General features: G+C 38.2%; 1 protein-coding gene across 5 annotated transcripts in view; it reads left to right on the top strand.

Annotated features, from left to right (window-relative positions):
* The window catches only part of LOC150084061 (protein deacetylase HDAC6-like), a 463437-nt gene extending 444899 nt beyond the window's left edge, over positions 1–18538 (top strand). For all 5 annotated transcript variants that reach the window (XM_090375877.1, XM_090375876.1, XM_090375878.1 and 2 more), the window contains 3 exons: positions 513–671; positions 10410–10538; positions 18357–18538. In XM_090375877.1, coding sequence (XP_090232003.1) covers positions 513–671; positions 10410–10538; positions 18357–18416 — 348 coding nt within the window. In that variant the 3' untranslated portion in view covers positions 18417–18538. The remainder of the gene's footprint in view (positions 1–512; positions 672–10409; positions 10539–18356) is intronic.
* Positions 18539–18940: the final 402 nt, after the last annotated feature.

Genomic DNA, 18940 nt, shown 5'->3' with positions numbered 1-18940 from the left:
TGGCACATAGGCTTCTGTGGCCATAATGCACCTCCCAAGGTTTTTGTAGTACTTTGATCCAAGCCCAAGGCGGGAATCGAACCAGCGACCTTTGGGTTGCCAGGCAGGCACTTTACCCACCCGGCTACCCCGGTCAGCATTCTGTAATAGTACCACAGATAAGGTTAGACAAACAGGGAGTATAAGAAATCACTGGCTGAAAGAGCAAACTACAAGGCAAGGAGTTTATGTAGATGAAGAACAAATCAGATTGAATCCTTGCATAATGATGTGGGAATGACAGCCTATTTACTACCAGGAGCATATGTAGTTTTAAAAGCCAGAAAGCCTATAAAAAAAAAAGATGAATCTAAATTGGCAACAGTGTAATACTACTAATCTTATCAGTAATCATTCTTGAATAATCTTTTAAAACATTTTTATTAAAAAACAGATTAAAATTATTCTTATCCATTTGTGATCAGAATTTTCATGATATTAACCTCTCCTAAAGATTTAATGTATCTTTACAGAGTTTTGATAGTGATGCTTTTTACTGTGTTACTCCTCATGAGTGGTGTCCACATCTTGAACTTCTGCAGTCTCTACCAAAAGAGGGATTAGATCCTTTTGCACTTTGCCAAACTTGTGGAGATGATTCTGAGAATTGGATTTGTTTACATTGTTATCAGGTATGTGTAGAAAAGACAGTTTATACATTAAATTTAAATGGATATCTGAGTATTATTTTGAAAGAGTGGAGATGGGATCTCCATTCTTTTAGAATCCATTGGTATATTATTTATATATAGCATGAGTTAAGGGGCACCTTAAAAAGCATTAGCATTAGTTGAGGCATATGATACAAGAAAGAAAACTTATACAGCATCAGCCAAAAAAAAAAAAAAAAAACCTTCCCATTTCACCCATCCGATTACTCCAAGTGTTTGTCTAATTCAGCCTTAAATTTATTTAAGCTGTCAACTTCCACAACAACAGATGGAAGTCTGTTCCAGCAGTCAACTACCCATTGACTAAAGGCAAACTTCAGCACATCTATTCTACAACTGTCTTTCCTCAATTTGAATCTATGCCCCCTCGGGTTCTTAGTCTGAGCAAGTGGAAGTATCCCATCAGCATTGAGCCTGCTCAAACCATTGAATGCCTTATACACCTCAATCAAATCACCTCACAGGTGCCTAGTCTCCAGATGCTGCAACTTGCAGATCTTAAGCCTTTCTTCATAAGTGCACCCCTTTGTTCCTCTCACCAATCTTGTTGCCTTTCTCTGTACTTGTTCTAGCAACTCTACATCCTTCCTAAAATGAGGCCCTCCAGACCTGTATACAGTCCTCAAGGTGTGGCCTGACCATTGCCTTATACAAAGGGATAATCACCTCCTTGTCTCTTCTAGCAAAATTCCTATATATCATTGACAAAACTCCATGACCTGCTCTGTCAGACCATCTGCACTGCTCAGAGAACTTCATACCTGACTGCACAATTACCCCAGGTCGTTTTCATTCTCCAACTCTCTGAGTGTAGTACCACAGAGTTGGTACATTTCTCATGGGTTACTGCTACCCATATGCAGTACTTTGCATTTGTCAATGTTAAACTTCGGTTGCCACTTGTCAGCCCATCTGCCTAACTTTTCTAAATCCTGTTGCAGTAGCATACTCTCTTTACCTCCCTAACAACCCTGCCAACCTTTGTATCATCTGCAAACTAGGGCATTAAGCCTGATATACCTTCATTGATATCATTGATAAATACACAAAACAACAATGGGCCCGGCACCGAACCGTGGGGGACTCTGCTAACAACATTAGTCCACGTAGAGCCATGTCCCTTTATTACCACTCTCTGCCGTCTCCCACTCAACCATCCCTCTATCCATTGCAGTAACATGCCTTTAATGCCATACCGCTCCTTTTTGTACAGGCGCCTCCATAGCCAGGTGGGCAGGAGCAGCAGTGCGTAGCACACGCTTCTTGATTAGACCAGGATTCGAACCCGTGGCCACCAAATACGGAGGATGCGGAAAGGTCAGGGAATGACCACTGCATATTCCCGGAGCAATATGGCCTTAGTTGCTAATGCTCCTAAAAACCAAATAACAATAACAGCTCCTTTTTGTACAGCAGTCTTCCATGTGTAACAGTATCAAAAGCTTTCCTGAAATCCAAGTACAAGATATCAAAATTATTTTTAGCATCCAGTTCCTTTGTGACCACATCGTAGTATCCAATAAAATTGGTCAGACAAGACTTCCCCGTAACAAACCCATGCTGTGTCTGAACTATTGCTGGTCTTGTCTAGGTGATCCTGTATCACCTCTTTAACCAGTAACTCCATTATTTTACTCAGAACAGAAATTAAACTAACAAGTCTATAATTATTTGTGTCACCCTTTGATCCTCCTTTGTGGATTGGGGTCACATTTGCACATCTCCATGGGGACCTCCCCTGACTCTAAGGATGCTCTCATAATTATGGCTAATAGTTTGCTTACTTCCCTTGCTGCCTCCTTCATTATAACTGGATAGATTACATCTGCCCCAGGTGCCTTTTTTATGTTTAACTTCAACAATTTCTCCTCCACTTTGTTCTCAGTTGTCACAAAATCACTTAACTACCTGTTAGAGTTTGATAAACTTCTGGTATTCCCCTCCTTGAATAACTCCTTGTGTGAATGTACATGCAAAATACTCATTCGGTTTATCAGCTACTTGAGCAGGACCATCAATAGTCGAACCATCTATATGGACCAATCTGATTCATCCTCTTCCTTCTAGAGTTTATATAAGTAAAGTACTCTTTGCTGTTTTTCTTTGCATCCTTTTCCAAAGATTTTTCGTAATCTGCCTGCCTGACCTCCCTGCCTGCCTAACCTCCTTTATGATTGATTACAGACTAGCTTATATCTGTCATAGGCTTCTGTGTCGCCTGATAATTTATATGCATCCCATGCATTTTTCTTCTCTGCCATGAGCCTCATTAATTCATCCATCATCCATTTAGGCCTGAACTATGAACAGTATTTCTTAGTTGGTATCAAAAGCCTAGTAGCCTCCAAGTCCCTGAAGGCTTCCCATTTAGAATTCACCGTTGGTAATATCATCATTAATCCCACTGTATAGAATTTAAAAACTGTTTGGGCAAAATTGCAGACACTTTCAAAATTAACCCTAACTCGCAACTTTTTTTCAGCATTGAACTGTACTTGTTAAGTAAATCTGCAGATCTCTTACTCTTAAGGTCATTAGTGCCAACGTGTACAACAATATCACCTTTTGTGCACTTAAAAGATATCTGCTGTACGACGTCATCAACTTTTGCTCCTGGTTGACACCCTGGTCCTGGTACATAGGGAACCCTGGAGACCACCTCAAAAAACAAGAATACCTTAAATACCCTGGTCCTGTCCCACCTATCCTTTATGCATAGGGATAGGTGGGACAGGACCTGACAGTAGTCACCGAAAATAACTAGTTCCTGTGAAACAAGCGCATAGTGTCTTGGAAATTGCCGCTGTGTGGCCTGATGCACAGTAGTGAGCTCTGACATTGAGTTGGGCAGTTGAGAGCTTCGTGGGCCCTCGTATTAATTTCTTCGAGGGCATTTACCCTACACCTTAAACTCTCATAGACACCCATCAGAATGCTTAGTTCGCGCCTGATTTTTTCAGTCTCTGCACCTAGAACACACAAAGACATCCTCCTTGGCTAGATCATGTCCTGCTCTAGACAGGTCTGCAAACATTTCGCATTTCGCATTGTTTTAGAATGTGATGCGTGGGAGAATTGTTCCCTTCGGTTGTCCCGTGAGCCACAGCACTGTGGCTATTCTGTGAACGCTGCTTTGCTGCTCTAGTCTGGGTCATGATTCCATTTAAGTATAATTTCATTAACAATGAAATTTAATAAGATTAATAAATTTTATTGATAATACTACACTAATCTAACAGATTTCTAATACACTGCTACGTATTTTGCTATCTAGTTTTACATTAAACCTTACAGCATTCCGTATCATATAACAATGGCAGCAAGTTACAAACGTAAAATCTATGGACACTAAGTATTAACTCCCAAAATCGCTATCTAAATTCAAAATAAACCATGGAGCTTGGCTAGAACTATAAAGCTACTTATAGAAAATAATTTATTATAACAATTAAGTGAATAAAACGACTAAATATAAATGAAAACTTAGCGTTTGCCAGAGCTGCAAAAATCTTGACCAATGTGGTAGTACCCTAGTAGTACTTATTATACTAGCGATAGCATTAATCAAAGCGCTTACAATTTTAGAAAGTATTTGGGGAAAAAAAAAAAAGTAAACAAAATACATACTAAAAAAAACTTGAAATTTAGATTTGGTCAGAGGAAGATGTTCTGTGGCAGAATGGTTTTATCCACACTTTTATGATGTTCCTTTTCATTTGGAACTGAAAGTTAGTATGTTGCCTGTTCTGACCTAGTAAATACACATCCATCCAACCCCTGAGCTGTGGTAAGGGAAAGAATATTATTGTCTTTTTTTTTTTTTTTTTTCTTCGTCTTTTTTTTTTTTTTTTTCTTCGTCTTTTTTTTTTTTTTTTCTTCGTCTTTTTTTTTTTTTTTTTTTTTTTTGCTGTTGAACTCTAATAGTGGAGCCCACATTGGTCATGCACAGACTTGAGGATCTGCATATGACTGAAAGTAAAGGAACCATAATGCTAACTTAGATGCCTACTGAACCTACTGATGAAATTGACACTTTGGTGCCTTTACTTTTCCTTCTTTTGTGTTTCATTTCTTGTAAGTATTCTTCTTTGAGCAGTCTGGGCTGCTGCAGTTGCACCTTTTACAATGAAGTTTTGTATTGGTGCACTTCCCAAAGTGTTTGCTCTCTTATATTCCCGACAAATGTAACTTGTAATTATAGCTGTTCTTTCACGTGGTAAACAAATGTGTTTAATTTATTAAATACAATTTTGGGTAATATTAAACAGAAATTAAATACAGGCAGATTTTAAGTGAATTATTGCATTAGGCCAGTGGTTTTCAACTGGGGTGCCGCAACAACATTCCAGGGGTGCCACATAATTTGGGTTTAAGTTACTTAAACTTATATTTTTTTTAAAACTTTATGTTTACTTAGTACCTCTATACCTCTATATAAAGAATAAAATTATTATATACTGTATATATATAATTTGTATTATGAAATGTAATTTTTATAACAATATTATTGTAATAACTATCATATAACACATATTTTTTAATATTAGATATATAAGAGTACACACACACATGCACGCACGCACGGGGAGAGAATTGGATCTAACAGGCAGAAAATTGAGTAGGGGGTGCTGCAAAATAAAATAAATTACTTAGGGGTTGCCGTTATTAAAAAAAGGTTGAAAACCACTGCATTAGGCCAACCATAGGGAACATTCTATTCCCTCCAAAGATCAATTAAATTTTGATTTATGTCCACTTAGAGACAAAAATCACTATTAACAGTTCAGCCTAAGTTGCTAATATCTTTTAAATCACATATAAGTACAGTAAAATAGAATATTACAACATTTAATTTTTTTTTATTGCATAGTATCCACTTTTATTATTCTTTCTACTTTTTTTACATCCTAGCAACTTCAGCCAACTATATGAATTTTTCCTTTCAAATTTAAAGAACAATAGTCTGTTAAATTGAGATTTTATTGTATACAAATTCCATCCATTATCTGGGAATAGTGGAATGTCCTCCAGTATAAATGGGCTGAATACACCACCTTGCAGAATCCATGCTGTGGTAAATTGCTGCTGTTCTGGTAATTTAATGCAGATCCTACATCAGGCCTAGCCAACATTATTGAGCCCCAAGCCACTTTCAGACATTCATATATAGTGGCAGCAAGACACATTACTTTAAATTTTAAATTGTTCTATGTTTTAAATTTGAAACATACATAGACTGAGCTACACACATTGCAAGGTCAAGCCTGTACACTAGTATATCAGTTGCAATAAAAGTTATAATGAAGCTGTGACCATACTGAGTATAAATAGAATATATTTACCAATTATGAAGAAGTTTAGAGTGCAGAAGTGCCTGCACAGTATTGTCAAATCAGTGGCAAAAGGCATTATAATAAACAGGCACTTTACAGGGTTCCCCCCACACACTTTCAATAAATTGTTTATTTATCACCACAAACAACATTATGCTTGGTCCTTGAGGTTGTCACAGACATTCTCTCAGATATGCCGGACAAGCTGTTCTTGCTACCTGGGAGTCTAAAACGCTGATGGAACTGATATTCGGGTGACACTTAAGTCAAGTGAACCCAATTTCGGCGAAGTCCGGACGGTCTATGACAGCCAGATCCTCTGCTTGCACCTTCACGATGGTGAGACTGTTAGTAATCCTGGGTATAACCTCCATGCACAAGTATATGGTGGGTGACCACCCAGGTGCGAACCAACGTAAGCAGGGGTCGAGGTGTGGCGCCCACACCACATGGAGGAACGCCGACCCTCTATGTTACCAGGCAGTACTAGGTGGTAGATGACTCTCATCAACCGGTGAAATACCACCACTTTGCTTATTGGAGGCTTGAAGTGGTGGAACCCATGTTTAGTCTCTAGAGCTAAGTTCCGGCCAACCCTTCCCTATCTCTTCCATCATGCAGTATGATTGATGATTTTTGAGGTTATGATGAATGTCGTGGCGAGATCCAATATTCCTTACATTTTGAGGGTACAGCTCTAAAACGGTTTTCGCAGGCCGGCCGCTAGATAGTACACCAGACCAAACCTATTGGAAACTCTCTAGGAGGCTTCCGGATCAGCTAGTGTATAATCTTGCTACCTCTACTCTGCCAGATAGTGACTGGAGGGAGTCCGAGTAGTGTGTATGCGGGGAGCATTGTCGAGGCCACGTTATGTCAAGGATCTGGGTATATTCTTACCACATGTACGCCATATCCAAAAATTTCATTACTTCATACAGCATGTCCCACCCACTTTTTCTTACTATTGAATACACCATGAATTGTCAAAATAATAGAGCAAGCTTATCTGCGAAAAGATCTAAACCTCCCAAGGACTTCCTAATTCATTTCACAAATATACGTGGTCTTAATTCCAATCTCAACGATGTCCATTTCCACTTGCAGTCTTCCAAACCCCATGTACTTTTTCTGACTGAATCTCAGTTATCAGTTGATTCAACTACTTCTCATCTCAGATGTCCAAATTATTTGCTGTATGATTCCTTTCGCCTCAAAGGTGGTACTTGTGCATTTGTCCGTTCTGATATTCCCTGTCAAAGACTTGGCAATTTGGAATCTCCTCTCTTTGATCTTCTCTGGCTTAAAATCTCTCTACCTCATTGTGTCAAATTCATCTGTTGTCTCTACCGTTCTCCCAACTCCACTAATCACTTGGAGCTCTTTGACTTCCTCTCTTTGCAACATGAATTTCTCCAGTCCAACTTTCCTAACAGTGAAGTAATTTTCCTTGGTGATTTTAATGTTCACAACTCCAGCTGGCTTCCATTTTCTAGTCACACCGACCCAGCAGGTCGAGATGCTGAGGCTTTTGCAATTACTAATGACCTAGCACAGATTGTTCATTTACCTACAAGAATACCGGACAATCCTAATCATACAGCCAATACGCTTGATCTTTTTCTCACAAACAACCCTTCTAAGTACAAGGTCGAAGTGCGAGGTCCTTTAGGCACTTCAGATCACAACTTGGTGATTGTCTCTTCTCCAATGGAACCTTTATCTCATGGCTATTCCCAACCTCGTATTGTTTGGCATTACAAGAATGCAAAATGGGATGACCTGAGAGACTTCTTTTCTTCTTTTCCTTGGTCTGATTACTGTTTCAAAACTTCTGATGTCAACGTTTGCTCAGATCGTGTCAGTGAAATTATTCTTGCAGGAATGGAATTCTTTATCCCACACTCCACTTTAAAATCTCGTTCTTTATCTAAACCTTGGTTTTCCAATAAATGTGCTAAGGCTGTCCAAGAGAAGAATGTTGCATATCGTAATTGGCTTGTTTCTAATTCTTCAGTTTCATTTTCTGCCTACACCAAAGCTCGCAACAATTGTAAAGCAGTTATTAATCAGTCCAAACTAGAGTTTGAACAGGCTAAGAGTAGAAAACTTGCTTCTTGCCCTAATGGTAGCCTAGCATTCTGGTCTCTTGCCAAAGCTATTGGCCGCAACTTTTGCCCATCTCTGCTCCCACCTCTGTCCAAACCAGATGGTTCTGTTGTCACTTCAGCCAAGCTGACATGCTAGCATCCCATTTTTCTTCCAGCTCATGTATTAATGATCTTGGTAAAACACCTCCCACCATTCCTAACACACTCCATTCAATGCCTCCTGTGGTCTTCCGTGAAAAGGATATCAGAAGGATTTTGATGAATCTTGATGCTAAGAAAGCTCCAGGTCCTGATGGTATTTCTCCACTTGTTCTCAAAACCTGTGCTCCTGAACTTACTCCTATTCTTTGCCGTCTTTTTTCACTTTCTTATTCCAAAGGTGTTTTTCCTTCTGCTTGGAAATTTGCTCATATCCAGCCAGTTCCTAAAAAGGGTGACAAATCCCTCCCATCCAATTATCGTCCCATTGCAATTACTTCTACTCTTTCTAAAGTAATGGAGAAATCAATTAATCGCCAACTCTTAAACTACCTAGAAACCTTCCATCTGATCAACGATCGCCAGTATGGATTCCGTCAGTGTCGATCCACTGGTGATATTCTGGCTTATGTTACCCATTTATGGACTAATTCAATGGAAAGGTTCGGTGAAACACAAGTAGTTGCTCTTGACATCTCAAAGGCTTTTGATCGTGTTTGGCATAAAGGTCTTCTAAACAAGCTTCCATCTTATGGTTTGCCAACTGTTTTTAGTAATTGGTTATCCAGTTTTCTCTCCGATCGCTCACTGAGGGTGATGGTATATGGCTCTCTGTCTTCTAACTTCTCCACTAATGCCGGTGTCCCCCAAGATTCAGTTCTTTCCCCCACTCTTTTCCTCTTGTATATCAATGACCTGCTGCCAATTCCTTAAATGCCGATCTTCAGGTAATTCTCCAGTGGGGCAGACAACTTAGTTGATTTCAACCCTTCTAAAACTCAGTCTTGTCTTATATCTCGCAAAAAGGATTCTTCTGCTCCTATGCTTATCTTTAGTGACACTCCGATTTCTAAGCAAAATGATATCTCTTTTGGGGATTACCCTGACTTCTAATCTCTCTTGGCACAAGCACATTACAAATATTGCTTCCTCTGCATCTAAAAAACTTGGTTTTCTCTTTCGCTGTCTGCGTTACTTTTCTTCCAAACAGCTGCTCACTCTGTATAAATCGCAAATCTGCCCTGCCATGGAATATTGTTCCCACATCTGGGGTGGTGCCCCCAAAACCTCTCTCAGGCTTCTTGATTCCATTCAAAAGAGGGCAGTTAGGTTAATTAATGATTCATCTCTAACAGAGTCTCTCCACTCGCTTTCTCATAGATGCACTGTTTCTGCTGCATGCCTCTTCTACAGATACTTCCATGGGCACTGTTCTTCTGAATTGGCTTCTATAATTCCCGCTCTCTCTTTCAAAACAGTCCGAACACGTGCCGCCACCAGCCAACATCCATTTACTGTCTAACTTCAAACCCACAGAACCAACTTTTCATCTTCCTCATTTATTCATTCAACTGCTGTTTTCTGGAACAACCTTCCTTCATACGTATTTCCTGAAAATTACAATCTACAGAAGTTCAAGTCCAATGTCAACAAATATCTTCTTTCGTCTTCTCAACCTCCAACCCAAGCACGGTACTAAGTACTATAGGTTCTAATACCTCTCGTGTGTGGGGTTCTCATAAAAAAAAAAAAAAAAACTACACTGGCTGTTTTGTACTACACAATACTAAGTTGACATTTATAATAGTGCTCACTGACTGTGTAACACCTAAGAGAACTTGTATATCCCTACTCCTCATAACTATTTGATTATGTATTCATACCATAACCATAATAAGAAACCTTCCCATTCTCGTCGGTTGGTTTTATATTAAATCTCTTGTTATATTTATTTAACTTATTTATTTAGTATTCATTTTGATGTTTTATGAATTACAAAAAATAAGCTGTTTCGATCTTTTGAGAGCTTATATATTTTGTTAGAATTATTAGCAAATAATTAGATTTAAAAAATTACAATTACATATAGTTGTTCAGAGTGTACAGCAAAATAGTCTGAGGCATTAGATAATGCAGAGATTTACTTATTAGATAATGCAGATATCCCAGATTAGCAACTACTGATATAAAAATGTTTAAATGGATATATCACTTATTTTACTTTTCTTCAGCGTTTTATCAAGTATGAATTATCAATTTTACTATATTGTATGTAGGTGTATTGTGGACGCTACATTAATCAACATATGCTTCATCACGGTAAAGAATTAGGACATTCACTAACTTTAAGCTGTAGAGATCTTTCTGTTTGGTGCTATGGCTGTGACTCCTATATACATAATGAAGTAAGTATAATGTTAGATAACAAATGCATGCAGCCTCAAAACATATTCGTGTGTAATAAATGAAAATATACAATAAACAGTGCAGAGAGGAAGAGTATTGGCACCCATCAGTATTGGCATGAAATTCTGAAATGAGTGTTAGTATGAGTTTGAAGAAATTGACCATCTTAAAATGCTTATAACTTGGATAGTTTTAAATATTTCTTATGGGACTTCTTTTTTTTTTTTTTTTTTTCTGGTCAATGCAACTTTGCTCTGTAATATTGAAATATTATAATGGCAGTAGTAGGTGGTTTTTTTTTTTTTCAATCTAACTATTGAAAAGTGACAAGAATGCTTTGTGTTACCAAAAGCTTATACACCCACTTATATAATGTTTTTAAAAATTAGACTCTTGTTCCAGTTGATTTTTATTTTGGAGAAATGTTTGTATTGTTTCCAGTCATTTTGTTTCCTTCAGAAATGATCACCCTTTTGATAAGATAATTTTAATGCATCATTACAGGATGATATAGTAAGGCCTAGGAGACTGAGATTCTTTTCTTCTGTTAATTTTTTTCATTTCAGTTTGGTACAAGATTTTCTCTCCAGATAGTGCTATTTGATGATGAAATTGGTTCTCCAAATATGATTCTACTTAAGTTAAATAATATTTAAACTTCACATTATTAAAATTCAGTTGGCAGCTTTGCTCTCCACTATTCATTATATGTTTGGTAGCTAGCAGACTTAAAACTAACATAAGTAAATACTGCATTCTGTGAACTGACAATAGAAAGTATGCAAAACACAAACTAAATCCAAAGCTTACCAGGTTTATTTCTAAAGCCACATGGCTTGTACTGCAAATACATTAAATACTTGAAGTTGTAACACTTCACTGTATTGGTTCAGCACACTCACTTGATGGAACAATATTAATAGAATTTCAGTAAATTGCAATAATTCTACTTAGTTTCTTTTAAAAAAAAAAAAAAAAAAAAAAATGAAATCTTAAATTTTTCTTTGAAAGATGGTTGGTTATATTTTTATATATATTTTGAGAAATTACATATGAATGTAGCTGTAACTGTTTAGTATACAAACATAAACACCTATGGTAAAGTTCGTTTGCTGTGATCATTATGCTATTAATTCATTCACCATCAGCAACCTGTATGATGTTCATAATATGTCACTGTACTCATCTCTCATTTGTCTTTAATAATTGTGATTGACAGTTGAAGAAGTATTGGAAATGAAAAACCCACAAAACAAAGTTTACTTGATGGCTAACTGAACAATCATGACAAATTTTTCCGAGGTGTTTATATAGCCATATTAATCACATTTGCCTTTTTAGTCATACCATTTAGCTGTTTAATATTTGATAATTAAACTACAGGAAGTAAATAGAATAAGGCTGTGGAGAACATTTTTCCCAATTACAGCTTCCCAGTAATATTCAAGAGCACAACTGGTTGATGGTACAATACAGGAGCAGAAGCCTGAAAAACAAGATGCAGGATATTTCAGAGACTGCCGGGAGGCATTGCGGTACAAGTAAACACATGGGTTGTGTTAGGGTAGCTAAGAATAGAAATAGGTGCATGTATACTTGCATGTACACCAATGCTAGGAATTTAGTAAATAAATTTGATGAATTTGAGGTATTGCTCAAAACATCAAAGGCAGATATTGTTGGGATATCAGAGACGTGGTGTCACACAGATATAAGGAATGCAGAACTGGAATTTGGGGAGTACAACGTCTACAGAAAGGATAGACAGGATAGGAAGGGAGGAGGGGTTATGCTATTAGTTAAGAAACACATAAAAATCCAAGGAAGTAAAGCCAGTCGACATCGCTGGACAGTGCAGTGTCGAGTCAGTTTGGTGTGACATAAGCATTGGGAGATCACAATTGAGAGTAGGAGTGTGCTATAGGCCTAATGACTCTGATGAGTATAATAAGAAACTGTACAGGGAAATAGAGTGGGCCAGTAAATCAGAGAGTCTTATAATGGGGGATTTTAATTTCCCAGATATTGACTGGAATTTGGGGGCTGGTCACTCACACACTAGCAAGGCTTTTGTGGATTTATTGGATGATTGTTTTCTACATCAGCATGTTCAGGAGGCAACTAGAGGGAAGAATACTCTTGATTTGATTATCAGCAGTGATTCTTCATGCATTAAGAATCTGCAGATAAATGAACCACTAGGTGGCAGTGATCACAGTGTGCTGAAGTGGGATTTACTCAAAGAGGTAACTACCATTAGGGGTAAAGGGAAGGGTTATTGCTTTCGTAAAGGCAACTACGATGGACTGAGACAGTATTTAAATTCTATACAGTGGGACCAACTGATGATGTTACCAACAGCAAATGCAAAATGGGAAGCATTCAAAGAACTTATCTTGGAAGCTACTAGGCTTTACATACCAACTAAGAAATATTGTTCAAGGTTTAGGCCTAAATGGATGTCAGATGAACTGACGAGGCATATGGCAGAGAAGAAAAAAGCATGGGATACATACAAATTAACACATGACACAGAAGACAATGATAGATACAAGTTGATCTGTAACCAAGTTACAAAGGAGGTTAGGCAAGCGAAGGCAGATTACGAGAAATCTTTGGCAAGGGATACGAAGAAAAACAGCAAAGAGTTCTTTACTTATGTAAACTCTAGAAGGAAGGGGATGAATCAGATTGGTCCACTTGATATCGATGGGTCAACTGTTGATGATCCTTCTCAGGCAGCTAACAAACTAAATGAATATTTTGCATCGACATTCACACATGAGGAGTTATTTAGCGAGGGGAAAGCCAGAGGTGTATTCAACTCTAGCAGTAAGCTAGAGAATCTTGTAATAACTGAGAGTAAAGTGGAGGGGAAATTGTTGAAGATAAACACAAGGAAGGCACCCGGGGTGGATGGGATCTATCCAGTTATATTAAAGGAGGCAGCAGAGGAAGTAAGCAATCCGAGAGCCGTAATTATGAGAGCTTCCTTGGACTCTGGGGAGGTACCCACAGACTGGAGATGTGCAAATGTGATCCCAATTCACAAAGGAGGATCAAAGGCTGACACAAGTAATTATAGACCTGTGAGTTTAACTTCTGTTCCAGGAAAATTAATGGAGGCACTAGTTAAAGAAGCACTGCAGGATCATTTAGACAAGACTTCAGCTATAGCTCGGACACAGCATGGTTTTGTTAAGGGGAAGTCTTGCCTGACCAATTTGATTGGATACTATGATGCAGTCACAAAGGAACTGGATGCAGGGAATAACTTTGATATTATATACTTGGATCTTAGAAAGGCTTTTGATACTGTTGCACATGGAAGACTGCTGCACAAATTGGAGCAGTGTGGCATTGGAGGCAAATTGCTGCTGTGGATAAAGGGGTGGCTGAGGGAGAGAAGACAGAGAGTGGTAATCAATGGACACTGCTCGTCGTGGACTAATGTTATTAGTGGAGTCCCTCAGGGCTCAGTGTTGGGTCCATTATTGTTTTCTGTATTCATAAATGATATTGATGAGGGTATATTAAGCTTAATGTCGAAGTTTGCAGACGATACAAAGGTAGGCAGGGTTGTCAAGGACACTACTGACACTATGCTGCTGCAACAGGATCTGGAAAGGTTGAGCAGATGGGCTGAGAGGTGGCAAATGAAGTTTAACATTGACAAATGTAAAGCACTACACATGAGAAACAGCAACACCAGAGCAACGTATCAACTCTGTGGTACTACACTGACAGTGGTAGAGAATGAAAGGGACCTGGGGGTGGTTGTGCAGGCAGATATGAAGTTCTCTGAGCAGTGCAGACGGGCTGCAAGAGTAGCTCATGGTGTATTGTCAATGATATATAGGAATTTTTCTAGCAGGGATAAGGAGGTGATTATTCCCTTGTATAAGGCAATGGTCAGGCCACACCTAGAGTACTGTATACAGGTCTGTAGGCCTCATTTCAAGAAGGATGTAGAGCTGCTGGAACGAGTACAGAGAAGGGCAACAAGATTAGTGAATGGAACAAAGGGGTGCTCTTACGAAGAAAGGCTTAAATTTTGCAAATTACTGTGTCTGGAGACTAGGCACCAGCGAGGTGATCTGATAGAGGTGTATAAAGCCTTGAATGGTTTGAGCATACTCAATGCTGATGGGATTCTTCCTCTCGCTCAGAATAATCACCTGAGAGGGCATAAATTCAAATTGAGGAAAGCCAGATGTAGGATAGACGTGCAGAAATTTGCCTTTAGCCAGCGGGTGGTTGGTTGGTGGAACAGACTTCCATCCCTTGTCGTGGAAGTTGATAGCCTAAATAAGTTTAAGGCTCAGCTGGACAGGTATTTTGAACGAACAGAGGGGTGAAGTGGAAGTGGTTTTTTTTTTTTTTTTTTTTTTTTTGGCTGATGCTGGATAAGCTTGCTTTCTTGCATCAAATGCCTCTACTAATGCTAATGCTAACTCATTAATAATAATAATCAGGGCATATATATACATCATCGTCTTCAGCCATTGTCAATCCACTGCAGGATGAAGGCCTCCTCAACACGTTTCCAGCAACTGTGGTCTTGTACTTTCTGTTGCCATTGTACACCAGCAAATTTCACAGTTTCATTGATCCACCTCATCTTTGGTCTTTTGCTTGTGCATTTAGAGTCAAGTGGTATCCATTCCAAAATTTTCTTGGTTCATCTATCATCAGTTCTTTTGATATGTGACCAGCACATTTCTATTTTAAGAACTTTGTTCTTTCAGTGATGTCACAGACCTTGGTTTGTTAGTGAATCCATGCACATTTTTTAATCTCTTTTGATTATGTTCAGATTCAGCGCCCCATACTTCTCTGTGTAACCCTCAGTCTTTGTAAAGCTTTGGCATTCAATGTCCATGTTTAAAAACCAATATGTTAGGACAGGGAGGATACATTGATCAAAAACTTTTCATTTGAGACAGAGTAGCAAGTTTGTCTTGAAGACTATATTAAGCTTTCCAAATGTTTGCCATCCCAATTTCATGTGCCCTTCATTTTCCATTGTGATGTTTTCCATCTGCTGAAATTTCTTGTTCAAGTTAAATATACCTTTCCATAGCTTCTAGTTCTTGTCCATAATTTTCTTTGAAAAAAAAAAAAATGTGCTTTTTTTGATATTTCTTGGCTTTTGTGTGTAACCTTTTTTTTTTTTTTTTTTTTTTTTTGTCCTTTAGCCCTTGATTGTCTTCTAGTGTTCTTTTGACAAGATCAGCATTGCACTTGTGCATTTCTTCTTTTATGCACTTTCTTATGGTCTTGCATATTTCTACATATTCTACCTTGTTTCTCGTTGCATCATGGAAATTGTCTCTTTTGATATTCTGGTTAATTTTTTGTGTTTTACAGTAGATACTGCCTATGCCCTATTGTTTGAAATATCTGCCAGGAAGGTCTTGCAGCACACAAAAACAAACAGTTCTAGTTCAAAGTTTTGATGAGTTTTCAATAGTTGGTTAGTGTCAATCTTCTTCACTTGACCAATTTCTTTCATTCTTTCTATACAGGGTGTCTCAAAAATATTGGTACAAACGTTTAGGGGAGGTAGGTAACATCTAAAGGAATGTGAATCGCATAGGCACCCATAACCAGAAACGTCACGGGAAAGTAGTAGCAGAGGCACAAGAAGCAGAAATGACACAAGACAGTGGCAAACATTTATTTTACATAATATTAACAATGGAGTATGAGATGGATGCATTTCATGATGTTACAACAGATGCTCGAAGGTTCCACCATGAGACGCGATGCATGCGTGACACCAACGCAGCATGGATTGGCAGACACGGTCGAACACACCTGGAGTTTCTTTGACAGTAGCAGCAGCAGCGCAGACGAGTCTCGCCACAAGATCCATTTCCATCTCCACAGGCGATTCATACACGATAGATTTGAGGGCCTCCACAGAAAGAAATCAAGGCTCGATAAATCAGGTGAGCATGGGAGCCAGGCAATGGTCCACCACGGCCAATCCATCGACGCCCAAAACGCCTGTTCAAATGGTCACGAACACACCTTCCATAATGGGCAGGCTCCCCGTCATGTTGAAACCAAATGTTGCGTCTCACATTTGCTGGAACATCGTCAAGTAACCCTGGTAGAACTTGTTCAAGAAAGATCCGATATTTAGTGGATTCATGTGGGATGATAACAGGTATGGGCCGACTAAGCAGTCACCGATCATACCTGCCCACACATTTATTGCGAAGTGATGTTGTGCCGCATGGGGGCGCACACCGTGTGGGTTGTCGTGAGCCCACACATGAGCATTGTGCTGATTGAATAAGCCTTCCTGAGTGGAATAAGCCTCATCCATGAACAAAACATAGGCTGGAAAATTCAAGTCTTGAACGCTTTCTTGGAGAAACCACTGTGCAAAAGCCACATGTGCAGGATGATCTTGGGGGAGCAGTAACTGAACCCTTTGCAGATTAAAGGGGTGTAAGGAATTGTCGTGCCAGACATGCTGTACACTGCAACGAGACACTCATAAGGCAGAGGCAACAGCACGTGTGTTGGTAGTAGGATTATTCTGGACAGCATTCAACATACTTTCTTCCATGGTGGGAGTTCACATCGAACGTGGTTTGCCCACACTACTCCTGTTACCTCTAAATGACCCATAATCGCACAAATTTTGATGCACACGCGCAAAGAAACAGTGGTCCCGGTACATGTCTGTCTGGGAAGTGTTCTCCATAAATTCGTTGAGTGGCTCATCCATTGCCCTCTGCTAATCCATACACTAGGTACATGTCTGCCAGCTCACAGTTCGTATATCGATGCATGCTCTTCGTGTGGCGACTACTGCTTGAATGAGTAAACCAGAAATTTTCCCTCTTGCAAACTGATGAACAGCGCCATCTACTGAATTACGGTGACGTTTCCGGTTATGGGTTCCTATGCGATTCACATTCCTTTAGATGTTACCTACCTCCCCTAAACATTTGCACCAATATTTTTGAGGCACCCTGTATATGAGACACCCTGTATATTTGAGACACCCTGTATATTCAAAAAAACTGGCCTGTCTCATATTCCAGGCTTTCTAGATAAGTGCGTCAGGACGGTTTGATACCTGTATTATACATGCCGAGATATTTTGGCCAAAACTCTGCATCAGAAATAAAACATTTCATAACATGTTTTCTTCTATAGAGTGATTATGGGCTCTTGGTCAAAATATCCCATTCAGTATTTGCACTTCTGTTTTTTCTTCTTGTTATTTTATTTTTATTTTTTTGAATGGAACATTATCAAAACAATTTTGTAGGCTATTGCTTTGGTAACTTTATTGTGCCTAAGTTTCTTATTTCAAAAATTTTGGCCATTGTCCCAATAAAATTTTTATTCCTTGAGTAAATAAGAATAAAATAATTAACTTAATCACATCGAGAAACTGACAAAACGTAAGTGGCTGTGTTCTGATTTTGGCAATTCATGCTTAAGTAAATTTATTGCCCAAAAACCTGGAAAAAAATCCAAAACAAACAAATTCCAGGTTTTTAGTTCCTAGAACAGAAATGTCGTAAAAAATTATATTGAAGACCAATTAAACAAGGGGAAAAATCAGAAACCAAAAGTATTCAGAATTGAGTCACTTTACACACTTTAGCAAAATAATTTAAATATTTAATTAGTTTTTTAAACTAATCAATATTTATAAAATTTTGAAAACATTAAGTAAATAAGTAAATTTTTATATAAATTATATATATGTATATATAATATGAACATATAATTTTGTTATATTTGTTACGCTTTCCCTATATTGGACATCCTCTTATATTCAACAGGTCTTATTACCAGCCAAAGAAGAGGCTTATATGAAGAAATTTGGTGGACATATAAATTAATTTAATGTTTAAATTTTAAAAAAAAAGTCTGAATAAAAAGAAAGGTGAATAGAATGTGCAGAAGAAAAAATGACTAGAAGATGAAAAAAGGAAAGATGAATAGAATGTAAAAATGGGAATGAAATGAGGAATGGGATGAGTAGAATGCAAAATATATTTAATTTTTATCCCTCTACATGTAGGTGGGAATTTAAAAAAAAGTGTTTACTGTTCTATGATGGAGAAATTATAATTCCCTCTTGTTTCTGTTTTAGGATGTGTATCTGTCAGACACAAAGTGATTTATCTGGTTTAATGAAACTCACTGCTGACTCTAGCTCTGTAAGGGAAAAAAAAAATAGTAGTGCAAAAATGCTCTTGTAAAAATGATGGAGAAGCACATCCTTTAGCATTTGATAATCTTCATAATTTATATGGTGAAGTTAACGACTTTTAAAATTTTGTTTTAGCAACAGATTCAACTAGTTGTATATTGCTGCGATGGCAGATGCAGAAAGCGTACCTCAATCACTGAAACATATAAC

This window comes from Mastigoproctus giganteus, chromosome 6 (assembly GCF_048544385.1).
Source record: "Mastigoproctus giganteus isolate SK-2022 chromosome 6, ASM4854438v1, whole genome shotgun sequence".
Lineage (NCBI taxonomy): Eukaryota > Metazoa > Arthropoda > Arachnida > Uropygi > Thelyphonidae > Mastigoproctus > Mastigoproctus giganteus.
This window is presented reverse-complemented; position numbering and strand designations above follow the sequence as displayed.